This window comes from Euprymna scolopes, chromosome 1 (assembly GCF_053919585.1).
Source record: "Euprymna scolopes isolate OS-2025 chromosome 1, ASM5391958v1, whole genome shotgun sequence".
NCBI classification, from domain to species: Eukaryota; Metazoa; Mollusca; class Cephalopoda; order Sepiida; family Sepiolidae; genus Euprymna; species Euprymna scolopes.
Genome location: NC_136482.1, coordinates 32,745,649 through 32,765,779, shown reverse-complemented (window position 1 = coordinate 32,765,779; position 20,131 = coordinate 32,745,649). Strand labels below are relative to the sequence as shown.

General features: G+C 37.9%; 1 protein-coding gene across 21 annotated transcripts in view; it reads left to right on the top strand.

Annotated features, from left to right (window-relative positions):
* The window catches only part of LOC145291288 (sodium-dependent dopamine transporter-like), a 458,811-nt gene that overhangs the window by 343,057 nt on the left and 95,623 nt on the right, over positions 1 to 20,131 (top strand). For all 21 annotated transcript variants that reach the window (XM_080138406.1, XM_080138214.1, XM_080137880.1 and 18 more), the window contains one exon: positions 18,137 to 18,482. In XM_080138406.1, the coding sequence (XP_079994532.1) occupies positions 18,137 to 18,482 (346 nt within the window). The remainder of the gene's footprint in view (positions 1 to 18,136; positions 18,483 to 20,131) is intronic.

The window sequence follows — 20,131 nt, the reverse complement described above, 5'->3', positions numbered from 1 at the left end:
ATTGTGAGAATAGCACACGGGATGAAAACAGTAGTAAAGTGTTTGGTTCAGAAATCCTGCAGCTGTTAATTTGTTTAAAAGTAAATGTTTTTCTTTTGTTTGGCTATTTTTAAACTGAAAAACTACACATTTTAGTGGTAGGAAAGGATATTGCAATAAACTGTTTTTTTTTTCCAAAACTAAAAGGCTCAAACACTAAAAGAAAAATTGACCCACATTGCAAATTCTAAATGCTCATACTTGAATACCAATAGCCGCCATATTTGATCTTTATACTTCCATTGAAAATAAAATTATTTTGTCTTTTTTTGTTTTCTATTTTCGTTTTTGTATTTCTTTTCCCTCTACCGGTTTCGGTGCATTCATTTTGAACCTGCCTCGTCTTTGATGACAAGTCGTACTTAAATGGTACTTTCGTTGAATTCGCCGTCTGTAATCTCGCATTTGTGGGTTTCCCTTTACTAGTCTGTTATTGACCTGATAAGGATTAAAACTGTAAGGCAATTTGAAAGGATTGTGTAACGTCATCTCATAATCTTTTTTTTCATTGGTTGAATGAAATTGCCTTTATCGAAGATTCGTGCTGACATATAATTTCCATGCTTAATAACTATTCTGTCTTTTTTTACTGTTTTATTGTGTCATTTGGGATCGGATTCTGAAATAAAATGAGAAAACAGAACATTGCGATGGAATAGAATTGTATGAAGCAAAATAGGGGAAAGGGACCGCTAAAAGAAAGTGATGTAAAGAAAAAAATGATGAGCAAATAATGAAATTAGAATGCAAGGAAATAGTACAGAATAAATTGAAAGAGAAAGGTAAACCCGAGAAAGAAGTGCGAAAGAGAGAAACAAGGAAAAACATTAAACAAAAAAAACGGAAAAGAAAACGGAAAGTGAAAAAGAGAAAAGGGGGAAACGAAAGAGGAAATAAAAATGAAAAATGAAGAAGGAAAAGGGAAATCAAACAGAAACAAAGTGCAAAGGAAAATAAATGAGAAAGAGAGAAAAAGTGAAAAAGAAAGAGAAACCAAATAGAAAAGCAGACTTGTATGAAGCAGAATCGAAAAAGAAAATATAAAAAGAAAGAAATGATATAGACACGATGGGAAGAGTTGAAAGAGAAATAATATGAATTAAAGGAAAAAATTAAAAAAAGAAAAAACGTATAATTCAGACTGCTGTTATGACTTTGAGTGTGTGCGCGCGCGTGTGTGTGTGTGTGTGTGTGTGTGTGTGTGCGCGCGCGCGTGTGTGTGTGCGCGTGTGTGTGTATGTGTTCGCGCGTGTGTGTGTGTGTGTGTGTGTGTGTTTTCACGACATTTTGGCTGATTGTAAACTCAGACCTTCTTTGTTCTATCTTGTCGAACTTGGAAATCTTTCTGCCGAACTTGGAAATTTTCACGGAATTTGGAACAGAACACTTTATTTAATCCACGGAGTAGAAATGCTGTCGTTCCGTCAGCCATCTAGAACAACAACAATAAAAAGTTAGAATTTTGCTTCTTGCCGAATTAGTCGGGAGTATGTACGGTGAGGAAGCATAAGTGCTACGAGTTCATCGGAGCACATTCCATTAAAGTATTTGTAAAACAGGAAAAAGGATATAACATTCCGGCGATGGAACAGAGTTTGAAGATTTGTAGGCGTTTTTAAATTGGAATGTATTTATTATTTGTTTTTCTCATTTTTATTTATTTCCATTCTATATTCCGTCTGTTATTTTAAAGTTCTTTTTCTTTGTTTCTTTTTTTTTTTCATTGTTTATTTATTTTTTTATTTTTTTTGCTAATCTTTTTAATTCTATATTCGTTTTCTTTTAGGTCAAATCTTTCTTTCCATTTTTCTTTCTTAATTTGTATAATGGCATCATTGGCAATATTTTCTACCTATTTACAAGAAATTATAGTAATCTAAAAACGAAAACACAAAAGTCAACGAACGATGTTTGCGAAAACACTATAACCGATCATTATGAATTTTAGAATATATATTTTCGATAGCCCATTGACTAAGACAATTCTTGTAAGGGTTAAATTTACAGGGTAATTCAGATGTGTAAAACCGAGGTTTGAATGAAATATGAGTGACAAAACAACAGGTCAAACAGTACACAAAACAAAGTCGAGCGATGAAGAATGACGTCATATTTCGAGCGAGATAAAAATAAGGGTGCAAATTAGTTTTTATCGGGAAGCCATACGAACGAGACACAGCCAAATAATGCAGAAAACCGATATTTCTGTCCGCGTGCATCACACATTTTGTTTAAGTTAGAAAGTTAAGTTTAAGAAGTATATAGCGTACGATAACATGAGTTTTTCCTCCTATATCCATTCTATGCAAATATCACTGGATGAAAACTCGGCGAATGTCTCCGTGGTGTCATTTTTTTTAAAGAAGCTAAAAACAGCTGCGAAAAAAATAGTAAATTTATTAAGTAATGGAGATAGAAATTTTAAAAGATTAATTTATATTTTGTACCTATTCCAGATATTTAAGCTTGTCGCCGATTATTAAAAAGAAAGTATAAAAATATTGAATGAATTAAACGCAAAAGCCGCGTAAGAGAAGAGAGCGCAAAAAGTTAGTATAAAGGGCATATTATTAATGAAAACGTAACAAGTAGATGCGCTTATAAAAATCCGTACCCGCCCACAAAAAAAAAAAAAACGTTTTAAATAAGTTAGACGCAAAGAATGACAGAAAAAATTTCTCTACATCAAATTTTTAACTATATTAGGTCATACACCTTTTAAAAGATCGGTGAGCGTCAGTAATATGTGTGTGCTTAGTAAAATCCTAAACTATTGAACACTCTCATCTCTTCATATTTCTAGCTTTAAATTTTTCAGTTCCATATTTTCATCGTTCCTGTGGATTAGCCGCTGTCTCTTCCCTACTTCTCTCTCTCCCTCTCTTTCTCTCTTTCTATCGCCTTCCACCTTTTTGTCTTTATTCTTCCCCCATCCACCTCATACTTAACAGAGTTGTTTTCGAATTGCACCTGCCCCGGGACGCAGTTCTCGTGTCTTGATACAAAACTGATGGAATGTCCTAAAAATTAAAAAAAATAATAAAAATAAAAAAAAAAAATAAAAATAAAAATGTAAAAAAAAAAAAACGCGGGAAAAAAATCGTAAAGAATCGTTCTCCCCCCCCCCACTCCCTTCTTCATCAATTCTTACTTTTGAATTATTCATCGCCATGAACGAACATCCAACGTCCCGCAATGAAACTCTTTGCCTCATTTGACACATCGTATCTATGTTAAACCTCCTACTATTCCTCCTCTTTCGATTCCTCCTCCCCATATTCCATCTCCTCTTTAGATTCCTCCTAATTATCCTCCTACTATTATTCCTCCCCTTCAACTCCTCATCCTATTACTCCTTTCGATTTCACTCAATTCAATCCTTGCTCCTTGTATCATGTCTTCCGATCACTTCTTTGCTCAATATTTAAATCATTTTATTTATTATCCATCATAATAACTAGCAATAACATGGCCCCTTTTGTTGAAGTAGATTACACCTCCCCACACACAAAAGAAAGTGATAATAAATGATAAAATGCTATCATGACGAACAAGAATATGCTGCACTACTTCACACCCCAAGGAGGGGGTAATGCCTAGGCGAATGAACTCATGAAAACAGAACAGATACTGCATTATACCCACTCCCGACAAATAGAAGAAGCAACGCCTGGGATGATGATACATGATAACAGAACAGTTACTACACTACGCTTCCTATTCAAAAAGAGCGTAGTAATATGCATTGGAAAATGGTATCATGACAAACGAAGATATAATACACTAATTGATCTCCGAAAGGAGGTAATGCCTGGGATGATGATTTATAGTAATTGAACAGATACCCTTTTCTTTCCCTAAAAGAGTATTTACGTATGTGCAAATAGTTTTCCTCTGCCTTGTTAGTGAGAGAGTGTGCGCGTTTATCAGCTTATGTGCATTGTGTGTGTGTGTGTGTAATGCACACAGGGTGATGTGATGCGCAAGTGTGTTAGCTATAAGGTAGCGTCTTGGCTTACGCACCATCTCGCTCTCAGCAACCACCACTGGCTAGCCTTGCGCGAAACGAGAAGCCGAGTGCGTAAGTCTTCTTCTGTCAGTACACAGCCTCTCCATCATCAAGACCTCTGCTGTGCCTCCTCGTGGTCACACACGGTAACTGGTTGTCATGCGACTCCAGGCTGAATCAGTAGAGGATCTCGGAACAGTAGGGAGTCCCAGAGGGACTGTGCTACGGCCCACCGACGTGTGGACATGCCCTGACACATTACCAATCCCTATCCCAGCCATGCGTCAAATGGCCTCACTGCCTTGTGAGAGCCATGGAAATGGATAAGGCTAGGGGAGTAACCCCGACAGAAACGAAGGAGTGGAGCCCCTTAGGCGGTTGGATGGCATACTTGCCTCCCTCCGGCAGCTCCTGCACCCTTGTTCGTCCCCAGCCGTCTCGACTATGTCTTGCCGTTGGAATTGGGCGGGCCAGGACGAGAGAGTGAGGCCGATGCAGCGCAAGTCCGTCTCACTATAATCCAAATCCAGCGCAAGTCAGGGTGTCAAACATTGCGTCAACACCAAGCCCTGTGGCGATGGGTGAGCGGCAAAGCAGCAGGTGTGGAAATCACTGGGAGCTGTAGCTGCAAACCTGCACACAGGCGGCCCAGAAACTGGTCGTACTCCACTCGACCGAAGCAGCGAGGGGGTGCAGGCAACTGGCTGGCCGACCGAGCAGTCCTTTTCAGGATCACTCTGCTCGCCTCCATGGCATGAGGACGGGGCGATAAAAGGAGCCCTAAACATAGCTGCTTCACCATCACCCCTGGCCAGCATACCGCGGCTGGCGGGGTTTCCCTCACAGCGGTCGAGACATGAGAAAGAAAGGGTTGGTGCTTACCTTAGCATCATGGAATGTCCGTACTTTGCTCGACAACACCAGAGCTGACCGACCCGAGAGAAGAACTGCTCTCGTAGCAAGGGAGCTTGCCCGTTATAAGGTAGACATCGCAGCCCTCAGTGAGACTCGCCTCTCAGACAAAGGTCAACTGACAGAGTCAGGTGGCGGCTACACCTTTTTTTGGAGTGGACGCAGCGGCGAGGAGCGCAGAGAGGCTGGCGTGGGCTTCGCCATCAAGACTGAGCACGTGAGGAAGCTGGTTAGCATCCCGGACGGCATCAATGACCGGCTGATGAAGATGCAACTCCCGCTTAACAAGGCAAGAACCGCCACACTGATCAGCGCCTACGCACCAACCATGACTAACCCCAAAGATACCAAGGACCAGTTCTATGAAGATCTGGAAAGCCTCATCTCCGCTGCTCCGCAGAGAGAGAAGCTCATCGTCCTCGGCGACTTCAATGCCCGCGTTGGCATGGACCATTCCACTTGGGACCGGGTCCTTGGCCACCATGGAGTGGGCAAGTGCAATAGCAACGGCCTACGGCTGCTCAGCCTTTGCGCTGCACACGACCTTTCCATCACCAACACCATGTTCCGCCTACCCACCCGTAACAAGACGTCGTGGATGCACCCACGCTCCCACCACTGGCATCTGATTGACTACGTCATCATCAGGGCAAGGGACAGGAGAGATGTAAGATTGACCAAGGCTGTGTGTGGTGCCGACTGTTGGACAGACCACCGCCTGATCATATCCAAAATGTGCCTCTACATCCAACCCAAGAGGCGGCCTCAGGGCCAGAAAGTCACAAAGCGCCTTGACCTGGAAAAACTTAAAAGTCCAGATGTCATCCATGAGCTACAGGAAGCAATCAAAGACAAGCTATCTGTCCCCCTCACCATCTCGGACACTATCAGTGGGCACACCTCAGAGACTCCACCTACTCCATCGCTCTCGAAATCATTGGACCCAAGCAAAAGAAGCACCAGGACTGGTTTGATGAAAATGACTCTGAGATTCAGCCCCTCCTGGAGGAGAAACGCCAACTTCTCCGTGCACATCAGAGTGACCCCAAGTGTTTTGCAAAGAAAGCTGCCTTCATCAACATCCGCAGCAAGGTGCAGGCCAGACTCCGCTCCATGCAGGATGCCTGGCTCAGCGCCAAAGCAGATGAGATCCAGGAGCATGCCAATAGCCAGGATATGAGGAAGTTTTACGATGCGCTGAGGGCTGTCTACGGTCCCCAGTCCTCTAGCTCCTCCCCCCTGCTTAGCTCCGATGGAACAACTGTCTTGAATGACAAAAAGCAAATCCTTGATAGATGGGCGGAGCACTTTAACAGTGTGCTAAACCGACCATCTTCCATCAACGATGAAGCCATCGATCGACTACGCCAGGAACCTATCAACGAGGAGCTCGACATCCCACCCTCGTCAGAGGAAGTAAGCAAAGACATCAAGCAACTTTCCTCTGGGAAGGCCCCCGGCCCCGACTCAATTCCAGCAGAAGTATATAAAGCTGGTGGACCTACACTGCTTTTAAGACTAACAGAACTCTTCCAATCCATGTGGGAGAGTGAAGAATTACCGCAAGATTTTCGTGATGCTACTATCGTTCACATTTTCAAACGCAAGGGAAATCGTCAGTCATGTGACAACCACCGCGGGATATCCCTTCTTTCCATCGCCGGGAAAATCATGGCCCGCGTCCTTCTCAACCGCCTGCTGGTGCACCTTGAAGATGGTCTTCTTCCCGAGAGCCAGTGTGGCTTTCGAGCGAGCCGCGCGACGACTGATATGATCTTTGCTGCACGCCAACTGCAGGAGAAGTGTGTCGAGCAGCACCGGGGCCTCTTCACCACGTTCGTCGACCTGACCAAGGCCTTCGACACTGTTTGCCGAAATGGCCTCTGGCGGATCATGAAAAAATTTGGTTGTCCAGACCGGTTCATCGCCATTGTCAGGCAGTTCCATGAGGGTATGACCACTCGTGTCCTGGATGACGGCGACCCCTTAGAACCCTTCCCTGTGACCAACGGGGTCAAGCAGGGCTGTGTCTTAGCCCCGACGCTCTTCAGCATGGTCTTCTCTGCCATGCTCCAGGACGCTTTCAAAGACAGTCACTCTGGCATTGTCATCAAGTACAGATGTGACGGGAAATTGTTTAACATCAGGCGAATGCAGACAGTCACAAAAGTGAGGGAAACCATCATCAGAGACCTTCTCTTTGCCGATGACTGTGCCCTTAATGCCTCAAATGAGATAGAGATGCAACGTCAAATGGACGGATTTTCCACCAGTTGTGACAACTTTGGTCTCACCATCAGTACAAAGAAGACAGAAGTTATGTACCAACCCGCCCCAGGAGATGCATACCATGAACCCGGCATCATTGTCAAAGGACAGAAGATCCATGCTGTGGAGCAATTCACCTACCTTGGCAGCACCCTCTCCCGCACCGCCAACATTGACATTGAGGTTAACCATAGGATCTCCACGGCGAGCAGTGCATTTGGAAGACTTAGAGACAATGTGTGGAAGAGGGGAGGCATTACACTCGCAACCAAACTGAAAGTATACCGAGCGGTCGTCCTGACAACCCTACTCTACGCCTGCGAAACTTGGACGCCATATAAAAGACATGAAAAACAGTTGAATGGCTTCCACCTCAGATGCCTCCGTAATCTTCTCAACATCCGCTGGCAAGACAGAATTCCTGACACAGAAGTCTTGAAGCGCGCGGGGCTCCATACCATCACCACCATAATCCGCAAAACCCAGCTCCGGTGGGCAGGCCATGTCTATCGCATGCACGACAGCCGAATCCCCAAACAACTTTTCTATGGGGAACTCAGCCAGGGAAAGCGGATTGCAGGGGGCCAAAAGAAACGATATAAAGACTGTCTGAGAACGTCCCTAAAAGACTTTGACATCAGCCCCCAGTCTTGGGAGAGTCGCGCTGCTAAACGTTCGGCCTGGCGTTGCGTCATCAGCCTAGGAGCCGACAGGGCAGAGAATCAACGCATGACACACGACCAGCAGAAGCGCAAGAGGAGGAAGGAGAGAGCTGCCTGTTCACAGCCTACCGATACCGCCTTCACGTGTCCAGAGTGTGGAAGAGTCTGCCGAGCACGGATTGGCCTCATCAGCCATCTCAGGACCCACAAACCCCTGACGCCGAATTGATTGACACCTTGGTCATCGTCGATTCCGACGGACGAGCAAGAAGATGTGCATATGTTTTCATTGAGCAGCGTGTGTGTGTGTGTGTGTGTGTGTGTGTGTGTGTGTGTGTGTGTGTGTGTGTGTGCTGTATGGGCTTCGTGATTTGTGGTCCGTAAAAGTGTCTCATTCCGTCTGTCGAAGACCAGAATAAACTTTAAAGAGGGAACTCATATGCGTTGGATATGGACAAAACAAAACAAAGAGGATGAAATCTGCGTGTTTAGCGTTTTATACAAAACACAAATATTTGGGGGTAAATGTTTCTTGCGCTTTCGTGGTTTGAAAAAAAAAACAGTTGATTGGAACTTTTGTTCATTAAAGACAAAGTCTATCTAAACAAAAGCAATTAATTTTATTGATAGTTTATTAAGACAATGTGAGATAAAGAGTTGGCAGAACACGAAATTTCAGAGAGTTTTAGAATGTTCCAAGTGAAGAGGGGTTGTTTTGTCCTTAAGAAAAATTTAAATAGACATGGTCATTTACGCTGACATCGTTGGCTTGCAAGTGTGTATAAATAAGATAGACATCGGAGACGTGGGTGTATATTATTGTTTATCAATTGTAGACATAAGTTTGATTAGCAGTGCACGACTGTGGAACTCTCTTCCGTTTGCCTGTTTCTCACCTGACTACAACTTGGATGTCTTCAAGTCCAACATAAACAAATTCCTGATGAACCGCCCCCTAAGTAAGATACTTTATCAAATCTCAATACTAACGATTACTACGATACTATCCCATTGATTACTGTACACGCAATAACCTTTATCCTCGAGTGGCTTTCGGGCTCTGATAAGTGGTGACATCCATGTAAAAGATATATATATATATATATATATATATATATATATATATATATATACTGATGCCGTGTTTAGTAGTTCGTGAAAGTTCCTCGTATATATCGAGTACTTCTAGCTCCCAATTGGTTGTGTAGTGTTTGTCGTACACACGTGTTTTGTATCTAAAAAACAAAAAGAGGAAAGATCGGAAAATGTTGTGTGTGGGGTTTTTATATTACAAATGAGATTTCGGCAGTGAATACTCTCGCTTTTCTGGTTGGCTAAAAGAAACTGCATATTGAATATTTCGGACAATCGAGAATCCATACGTAAAACACCACTCGCTGTAAATGCTTTCAACAGATTTTTGTCAGGTTGAATTTCTGTCGTGGCGCAACTTCATGACATGTTTGGTTATTTTTTAACTTTAACTTTTAAGAAGTTTTCCCTTTTTTACTAATCAAAGTTTTGTCTGTAAAATATTAAAAAACTCGTCTAGCTAAAACCGATTGTTATATTATGCGTCTGGTAGCAGGAATTGGTGAAAACACGGTGAATTGTTTAGGATGGATTTATTCAAGTAATGACGTGAGGAATTACCGCGGCATTCTGCTCTGTTGTGGCTGGTTTTAAGTCCTTCCGCATCCTTGAAACGCACGTGTGTATCTGAGGAAAAAGAAAGAAAAGGAAGTGCAAAAATGACGGCAGATAATTAGCTTAACCTCAACCAACCTTTATGCGACCACAATATTACGGGGCCTTACACGAATGCATTATTTTATTCATTTAATTATGCTTAGAATTTAATTTTAATTGCATTCCTGGGAATTCAAAATTGGAACATACTATAAAATAAAACATATAGGATCTTTTGAAATTAATTCACGATGTAAATAGATTTTTTCTGTCTTTTTGCATACTTGAAATTAATCATAATTTCAATAAGCAAAGTTTCTTTCCAAGAAGTACCAATTTGGGAAACACAAATAACACGGGGCTTTTTTTTTCATCTGACTACAACACTATAATTTTCAAGTCCAATGTAAACAAATTCCTTTTGCTTCAACCTCCTAAATAATCAAATTCTACCGTTTCAACCATTGCCTTTAATCTTCAAGGTGCTATCTCGCTGCCCACTTGACAATCATAATAGCCCTTATCTTCAAGTGGCCTTTAGGCCTCGATAGTTACTCATAAGTTCATAAAAAAACGTGGAGAATTTCGTTCTTAACAACCCCACAATCAAAGATTACTACGTTAGAATATGCGGGAATTGCTGCTGTCTTTCGACATCTCGTGTTATTCACCCTTTTTATTTCTTTATTAAATTTGTATGCCGCCGTAATCCTTCTTTTTTGGTTATGTTTGTAGTTCTATCTTATTTCACCTTGCTTTTAAGGTTCACTTTGGAAGGCTGCTGCTTAAAATATTAAGGTAGACTGACGTCGCTTTCATGAATGAAATTCATTTTATCAATGATCAATACTATTGTTACTAATTACTGGGCTTAACATATCTATTACTAATGGCGATTTTGTATCTGTCTGTATTAAACCGGGAATCTATTATTACTTATTTTATTGTACTATTGTATTTTCGATGATCAATTCAGGGAGTGATGTAGTAATGTGGTATCTGTACTGTTATCATGGCACTATACGCCTAAGCATTTCCTCCTCGTGGGTGAGAGCGTAATGTAGTATATGTTCGTGAGTAATGAGGTCATCCGCCAGGCATTATTGGATAATCGGAATTGGTAATGAATTATCTGTTCGGTGTACATGTGTTGGATACTGCTTATTGTCATGGGTGTATAAACATTATACACCAGTACATCTTCAGTGATAACTCAGGCTATCATTAATGCTAACTCGTTGTGAAACTCGGATGTTTTTAGAAAACCTCGTGGATGCTAACTTGGTTTTAGAGGTTTTATTAAAACAGAACAAAAACAGAAAACTAAAATTCGCGTGTTCGAGAGAGAATATAGAGGGTTAATCTATAATATAAATCTCACCCGTCTGATTAAATGTATGTATGTATGTATGTATGTATGTATGTATGTATGTATGCCTAAAACGTTCGACAGAGGCAACGAATTTTCACGGGTTCGGTATCGTTTCGAAGCTCGACCCTTCGGGCGATAAATATCGACAAATTGGCTAACCCTCAACTGATTCCTTCACCCTCAACTGAGCACTTTTCTACAGGGAGGAGTCGCTCTTTTCCGCTGATATTTTCGAAAGTGATCCCCTCTTTTCGATTGACTAGCCCTTATTTAAACATTCGTCACTTCCGGTTTGGCGATAGGCACAACAGCAAGAAAACAGAAAACTAAAATGCGCGTGTTCGGGAGAGAATATAGGGGTTAATCTATAATATAAATCTCACCCGTCTATTTAAATGTATGTATGTATGTATGTATGTATGCCTAAAATATTCGACAGAGGCAACAAATTTTCACGAGGTCGGTATCGTATCGAACGAAATATAGAAAAATTGGCTAAAAACATCAATTCCCTCATCCTCAACTAGGCACTTCTACAGGGAGGGTCGCCATTTTCGCTGATATTTTCGAAAGTCTTCCCCTCTTTTCGATTGACTAGCCTTAATTTAAACATTCGACACTTCCGGTTTGGCGACGGGCATAAGAGCAAAGTCATCACGTTTTTTTTTTTGTTTGTTTTGTTTTGTTTTGTTTTTTACATGTTCTTTATCTCTTTCGTGGAACGGGTTCCAGCCTTCCTGCCTTCTACCACGTTTTTTGCTCAACACGCACCTCCAAACACCCGGGCAACGCAGAGCACCCAGGCTACTAACATATAAAAAATAGACCGACTTTCAGTTACCTGTATTTAACTTTCCTCAATGCTGGGGCTTGCTGAGACAGCGACGTGTCGTGTCTATTCGAATCACTTATCAGCAGGTTAAAAGAAAAAAAAACGCTTTCCTTGGCAATAGCCACTTTGTCTTTAGGCTCCTGCCAGGAGTCTACTTCGCTAACATGTGCTAGCATTCTCCCAGGTATGTATGAGCTATTTTGAGGGTTGTTTACTATGCGTTCGTTCGTCATGATACCATTATTCCAGGCATTACCAACTCATTATCGGGGAAAGGTTGTAATATATGTTCTGTTTATATAATACTATTTTTTCAGGAATTATCTTCTTCCTTTTGGAGGCGTATAGTATCTGTTGTCATGAAACCATCTTCCTATGCTTTACGTCCTCCTTTGAAGAGCAATATAGTATCTGTTCTCCTATCAGAGTAATATTCGCCCATACATTACCTTCTCTATGAAGAAGGTGAGTGTGGTACATTGTAACAATCGGCTTTAGGTAAAAACACTTACATACTATATATACTAACGAAAAGTATGCATCGGACTGAATACATTATTGCTAGAGTTAAAAAAAAGAATCATAACTCAGATGTTTCATTCAAACAGTCTAACTGGGCGCATCTTTATTGTTTTATAGTCTTGTTTTATTTAGAAAATATTCGTTGTATCTTTCATTTAGACTTACTTAGCTTTTCTCTAGAAATACATAAATTTTCTCTAGAAATACATAAATTTTCTCTAGAAATACATAAATTTTCTCTAGAAATACATAAATTTTCGCTAGAAATAATTAAATTTTCTCTAGAAATACATAAATTTTCTCTAGAAATACATATATTTTCTCTAGAAATACATAAATTTTCTCTAGAAATACATAAATTTTCTCTAGAAATACATAAATTTTCGCTAGAAATACATAAATTTTCGCTAGAAATACATAAATTTTCTCTAGAAATACATAAATTTTCTCTAGAAATACATATATTTTCTCTAGAAATACATAAATTTTCTTTAGAAATACATAAATTTTCTCTAGAAATACATAAATTTTCTCTAGAAATACATAAATTTTCTCTTTCGTTTCTGTTCTCGCTGTTTTTCTGTCGCCCAACGAATTGAGGCAACATTTCTTGGTTGCCATCTTGTTTTCTTAATTTTTTTTCAATCTAAGAGACATTCGTTAGTTTTTTTTATTACTATTATTAACAAAAATAAGATAGTGGCAGCAAGTTCCAGGAAAAAGTTGAAGATAATTATTTGAAATAAAGACAATATGGCCGCGGATCAAATGTTAAACTCCTCCTGAGTTGAAATTTTCTTTTTGTTCTAAATCGAAATGGCATCCTCTCTTTTTGCGCAAAGACAAATCTTTAATAATAATTTAAAAATAATTCTCTTAATCGGGATCTCAAAGCGAACCAGCTTTAATTTTTATGCAGAAATAAATCATTCATAAAACAATAATTATTTGTCATTCTCACCAGTCGGTAAATTCAGTTCTATTAAGTAACTCTCAATCACAAATATCAACCGAAATCCCAAAGCTAATCAACACCTTCTCTCCTGCTTGGAAATATCTTTAACCAAACAATTATTTTCGCATAGATATTGCGTCATTTAATATCTAGCCAAATCCACACATATACAAGCCCTGCTATTTACGTTGATATATAGGTATCACGACAATTAGCTTGAATTAAGGGCTGAATCTCCCGGACCAGCTACACCCAAGCTACAGCGTTATAATTTAATAAAAATATGAAAATTATCAAAAGTTGTGACAGCTTTAAAGCTTGTTTTATCTTAGTTATTCGGACTACTGTGTGAAAATCTTCTGAATGTTGAAGGTTAAAAGTTAACTACAATACTTAAGACTTAAGACTTTCATTTGATCATATTTTACTGGAAAAAAGCAATTTAAAATGGTGCAGATTTTTGTACTGGACATAAAAATGGTGCAGATTTTCGTGCTCGACATAAAAAAGTTCGACAAGACGCATCTGAATAAGACAAGATGTAAACTCAGTCAAAACCATGTGGAAATAACATCATGTAATGATAAATATTCGCACTTGTCTTATTCAAAGCGTCCACATAATTCTATATTCATCTGCCAATTCTGTAAGAATTGTATGCTGGAATACAACTTAAATAATAAGAGACCCTCCAGCTTAAATTTTAGAATATGACGACAAAGATTACGACCAGAAACAAGCACTGAGTGATATAGAAGAAACATTGTAGAAATGGAATTTTTAGAAGGCGGTTAAGAGAAGAAAGAGAAAAATGTTGACAAATAAGACATCGGAGATGAGCAGTATCTCCGGAACGATAATATAAGGTTATTCAATTGTTAATCGCCATTCTTCTCTATGACGTCATTCCATGTTTCAATAATTGGTTCAATGCTATATTTATAAATTGCCTTTTCAATTAAGTTTTAATCCACTGAAATATTTTTTTCATAATTCTAAAAAGATAGTAATCTGATGGTGCAAGAACTGGAGATTACGATAGATGATGCATATTTGTTACATACTAAACCTTGTGTCAGAAAGGTATCAATAAAGTTTCCGTTACTATTAGAGAAACATTAAAGTTCATAATCGTTATTCACTTCGAATAATCCAACCAATGTTTGTTTCGCTATTTCCGGTGAGATCAGACTGCGCATTTGTATAAAAGAGAGTACTTTTCACTGTGTCCGCTTTGTTTATTTGTTTTTTTTGGGGGGGGGGAGACATAATTTGATTGATTTGAATTTAGCTGCGGCCACAAGTATACGTTGTTACGCTAATGTTTGCACGGCTTCCTATGCTTTTGTTTCCCTTCTCTCATCACTTCTAGGCATATTTTAAATTAGGATTCCGGAAACTAGGGTTCGCAGAACCCTGAGGTTATTTAACAGCTTGCCAAAGATTCCTTTAATAGATACTGATAGAGAATGGGATTATTCCTTTGCGTATATGCTAAACTGCATTTTTAGGGGGGGGGAATCGAACATAATTTTTTTTTATCCATGTACGAAAATCATTATTTCAGTTATTTTTGACTTGTAATTGGGAAAAAAATGGATCAAGTTAATGCATGTTTGAACTAGTTGCCAGAAAGTATGTTGCGTGTTTTTTTTTGTTTTGTTTTGTTTTTTGTTTTTTTGTTGTTGTTTTTTTTCAAACTCCAAAAAGACACAAAAGACAAAAATATCGGTTGCATAATGAAGGAGTAATAAATAAGGTTGTGAAATATGTTCTTATACAAGCGAATCTTTGGTACGTCACTATTATTGGAAAGTTTCCAAGAAAATAAAAGGATTGAAAAGCACCGTTTTACATAAACCAGTTTCAGGTTTTTTGATATGTCCAAAGAGTTTTAGTGCCTTGTCATTGATTACTGGAGTGACTTGTGTAAGAGCCATGGTCTGACGAAATACTTTAATTGTTATTCTGTATCGTAATCGCCGCAATAATATGGGTAGCTGCGTCAGATTATGTGCTAGGGTTCACTATCGGTAGCCAACTAATTTCAAATCTTATTTATACTGAAAACATTGTATTAACAATTCGTAGAAACAACCAAAAAGCCTTGACTGTCTAGTAAAGCACTTAACAGAACAGCATAACAAAATTATACTGCATGACAACTGATTCACACGGTAATATTATCCTTACTCTCTACAGTAGTACCATCCAATCGAGACAATTTATCAATAGGGCTGTAACAAGAGAATATTCTTTTCATTGTTTTGACTCTCGAGTATATATCCGACACAGTTAGACACAGTTAATCAATCGAGAATCACATTACTCTATCTCAAAACATATAAGATATTAACTGATATATACTCGAGAGTGAAAATAATGAAAAGAATATTCTCTTGTCATAGCCCTAGTTCTCAATCCTCGTTTTAAAAAAACTAAAAAAAGGAACAAAAACAACTTTAATGCTTCTTTTATTTGTTTTTGTTTTTTTGTTTTTTTTTGTTCTAACACTTAAGGATATATATTTTCCGTATGTCTAAACGAGTAACTCTAAGACGTTTATATAATTACTAGACTACTCGTGACCCGTTGGGTCAGTATGTTATATTAGCTATGGAATTAATGTATGAGCATGACACTTGTTACGTAAAGAAAATAGTTTTTGTGACATAACAGAAACATTTATATGAAAGTATATTAAAATGAAAAAAGAATATAGATAGATTTCTGAGTCGTTCTGTTTATAATTGCTTATTTAAAAAAAAAATTTACAGCCATTGAATTATAAATGGTTTGTCATACTTATAGGTAAATGTGCACTGAACAGATACCATAATACTTAAAGTTAAATTCAAATTTGTATATATCTTTTAATTTAAACGCGAAAAAAAGAACAATTAGGACGCTGAAAATGTACACAGTAAAACAATACGTTTTATTGTAGCGTTGATTATTTATTTGTAACGCAATAAAAAAAAACATATTTTCGGGGTTATTTATTTATGTTGGTTGTGTAGAAGAAAATGAATGATGGTTTTTAAGAAAGGTGTATTAAAAACATGGAGAATAAATTAAAAAAAAAGGAAGGCGGTGAGTAAATCGTCATTGTAAAATGTTCTTATGGTTCTCAACGGGTTAAAGTAGATTTATTTGTAAGAAAATTGCTTTAAAATAACTTATACGTAATACGGAAATGAACGATGTAAAAAAAATGCAGAAAATATTAACAATTGTTTATTTGGATAATTTAAACGCGAAAAAAAAGTTGGGACGCTGAAAACGTACACAGTAAAACAATACGTTTTATTGTCGCGTTGATTATTTAGTATAATATATATCGTATATATGAAACAGCTCGATGATTATACGTATTATTTGTAATAAAGTTTTGCGTTTGCTTCCCATATCTTGAAGTTTTTATTCAATAAATTTAAGATATTCGCTTTTCTAAGGACGTCCGTTTGTTCAGACGAAATCGGTCCAGCGATTTGTGTTTATTTGTTTACCCTGTTATGGGTTTATGTTTATGTATGCATGCGCAACCGGAAGTCGTAAATCGGATGTTGAGTTACATAAAATCACCCGTTACAAAGTCATTTGAGTTTTACAATTATATAGATTATAATATAATTACTAGACTTTTTAGACTGTTAAAAGCGGGGAAAAATTACAAACCGTTTATTTAGTATGACTGCTTTATGCAAAATTAATGGTTGAAAATGATTATATTATGCTCATTTTTGCATTTAATACTAATCTCTATTGATCGATACTAATCAATAATTTTGTATCGAACATATATCATAATACTTAGTTCGCTGCACTTTATCATAGCAAAGGCACATACCAAATATCGGCCAGATCGGTATAGTAGTTTTCAAGAAAAAGTTAAATGGACAGACAAAAAGACTAAGAGAAATATAATATAATATAATATAACACATAAAAATTGATCTTTAAACTCCTCAATAGATTTTCCAGTTTTAGCATATGGTTGGACTTTTAGGGAAAGTCTAAAATAGGTAATAGTCAAGAACTCATGAATAAACATTAAAAGCAACAAATAATGTATAGGAAACGAAAGAGAATCAAATCCATATTTTGGTTCCACTCCTAAAACTGAATATTAAAAAATGTAAAAAATAAGAATGAAATGGTAAAAATTTCGTTATAGATTGAAAGCACGAGAACACAATCATTTATTTCAGGGCAAAATATATTTTCATAAATTTTTAGTAATTTTTATTGGCGATTTCTATTTTAAATCGAAGTGGACTAAAACTATCATGAGAAACTAATTCATTTCAGTTGGCTTAAGCCTAATTCTTTCCTTATCATTTTCCTCTTTGATTGTATTTTGAGGTAACCGGCGTGGTAATGGTTAAAGATCGCGTCCGTCAAATAAGACGGTCGACTGACGTAGAATTTTATGTAAAAACGAAAACTGAATAAAACTGAAACGAAATAAAAACTGAATTGTTAACAACGAAATGAATTAAAATTTGAAATTGTTTGCAAAACTATTTTATTTCGAAAATGTAATTCTCTCGCTGGCTTCATTTTTTTTTGTTTCTATCGTGAAGTAAATCCTTGTGTAAGTATTAAAATCAAACGATAAAATTCCAAATCAATAATACGGGTTAATCTTCTATAGGATGTCGCAAAATAACGTATGATCCCTTTATTCGATATAAAGTTTTTTGATTTTAACTTGTAAATTAATTAATAAAAAAGAACAAACAAAAATTTGAAAGCTAAAATTCACAAATATATTTGACATTTTCTAACGGTAAGATTACTTACAATATTTTCAAAATGTTTTATTTATGTTAACTCAATTATTCTTTCTTTCGTTTTCTATTTTGTCTTGCAGGCATCGGTTGGGCTGTAGTGCTGATTGCCTTTTACACTGACTTTTTCTACAATGTGATCATTGCGTGGTCCCTACACTACTTCTTCGCCTCGTTCACCACAAACCTGCCATGGGTCTCCTGCGAGAACGATTGGAACACTCACCGCTGTTACGACATATTCTCCCGCTTCAAAAACGGGAGCCGCGGTTGGTTGAACCACACACTCGGCGATTTCACCACGAACAACACCGACGTCCAGTCCATCCTCAATATCTCCGTCGGACTCGCCCACAATGTTACTCACAAAATACACCAGCTTCATATGTCCACCAATAGATCAGTATTTCCTGCGCAAGAATACTTCGAGTGAGTACACTACTTGAAAAGTTTTGTTATTTATTGTAAGCAAATAATAGGTCGGTGCCAAAGTTTTGCCGAATTAAAATTTCATCTTTAAAATGAAAACTTGTGTGTTTTTGAAACTTTATATTAACAATAATAAAGGAATTTGTTCTCTATAAATTGATTCCATCTATTAACGAGCTTTTAAATGCCTCGCTTGTAAAAATTCTTTAGGTTTGGATGTGAAAAATGAATCTAACTGATGTTCAATCTCTTTTCGTTAACCTAAGGCAATCTAAATGTTTTTTAATCCTCGAAATAAGTGATAATCCGAGAGAGCGAGATCAGGATAATATGGAGGATGCGACAAGATTTAACTCACTTTTTCCCGATTCAAGCAATGTAACCTGAGTTCAATAGGTTACCCAACGAGTCACGTACTTTTTCCAGTTTCAAACTTAAATGTGATATGCCGACAGAGATGATATTTCAAGTCAGAGCGTGACAAACAAACATAGATACGCTGGAGCGCATCTAAAAATACGAACATCTTTAAGTGTTATACAGGAGGCCTGGCAAGTCTGTTGTTAGGTATTTAATGCAATCGTTTATTAGGGTGGCATGACATGTAATACTAAAAAAGGGGCAGATAATTCTTTGTTATATGCGTACAATGGAAATTGGCATAATTATTTCAAAGACGCAGAGGCACGAGAATAGACTTGCTTCCTTCTGTTTGATGACTTATATGGGTCGTTGAAAGGCGCATATTTGCCTGTGTTTCTTGAAACCGTATTTTTCGAGAGAAATTACCTCCGTTGAGTTCATCTTAAAATGCGGTGAAAAAAAAAACGAGACCTATATTGTTGGGAATGAAACAACAAAATGAGAAGAAGAAAAGAATTGAAAATGAAAATAAAAATCGATCCGTATTTCTTTTTGTCTTTAACTAATAGCTGGGTACGGAATAAAAAAAGGTAGACAAAAGCGGAAACAATCGAAGGAACGCCGGGAACGCCGCCGAATGCCGTGGAAGGTTGCAGAATAAATCGTCAGTTAATTGCGCATTTATGGCGGGCAGGAAATTAGAAAAAATAGTTCTTCTTTGTGTAAACATTGTTTTTACGCGATCTCCTTCGAATGGATTCGAACGTTTTCATCTATTTAAAGTTGCTTGCATCTAAAGATGTTTACAACGCTAAAGTCGAGCCAGCAGCATCGTATAATCCGCCTGCTGTGTCGACTTTCTCTTCTTATATATTTAATTTAATTAACAACATAATAATAGTTTGCATGTGTGTGTGTGTGTGTGTGTGTGTGTGTGTGTGTGTGTGTGTGTGTGTGTGTGTGTGTGTGTGTGTGTGTTTGTGTGTTTTGAAAACAGGAGGAAACTAGTTTGGGAAAAAGGTGGAGAATGAATTGCGTGATAAAGGTGGTTGCAACCAAACAGTATCTAATTAGTAAGAAGTGATTTAGTACATATTCAGTCTTTATTAGATTTACATGTGTGTTTGTCCAAGTCCGTATTTCAAGCCCCCTCCCCCACGTTTACAAATGCAAATCATGTTCAAAAAGCAGCTATATTAACAATGCTATAAACTAATGAATGGAACGTTGGTTTTATTTTACGATTGCACTCGTTCAACCCCCCCAACTATTATTTTCTGTATGAC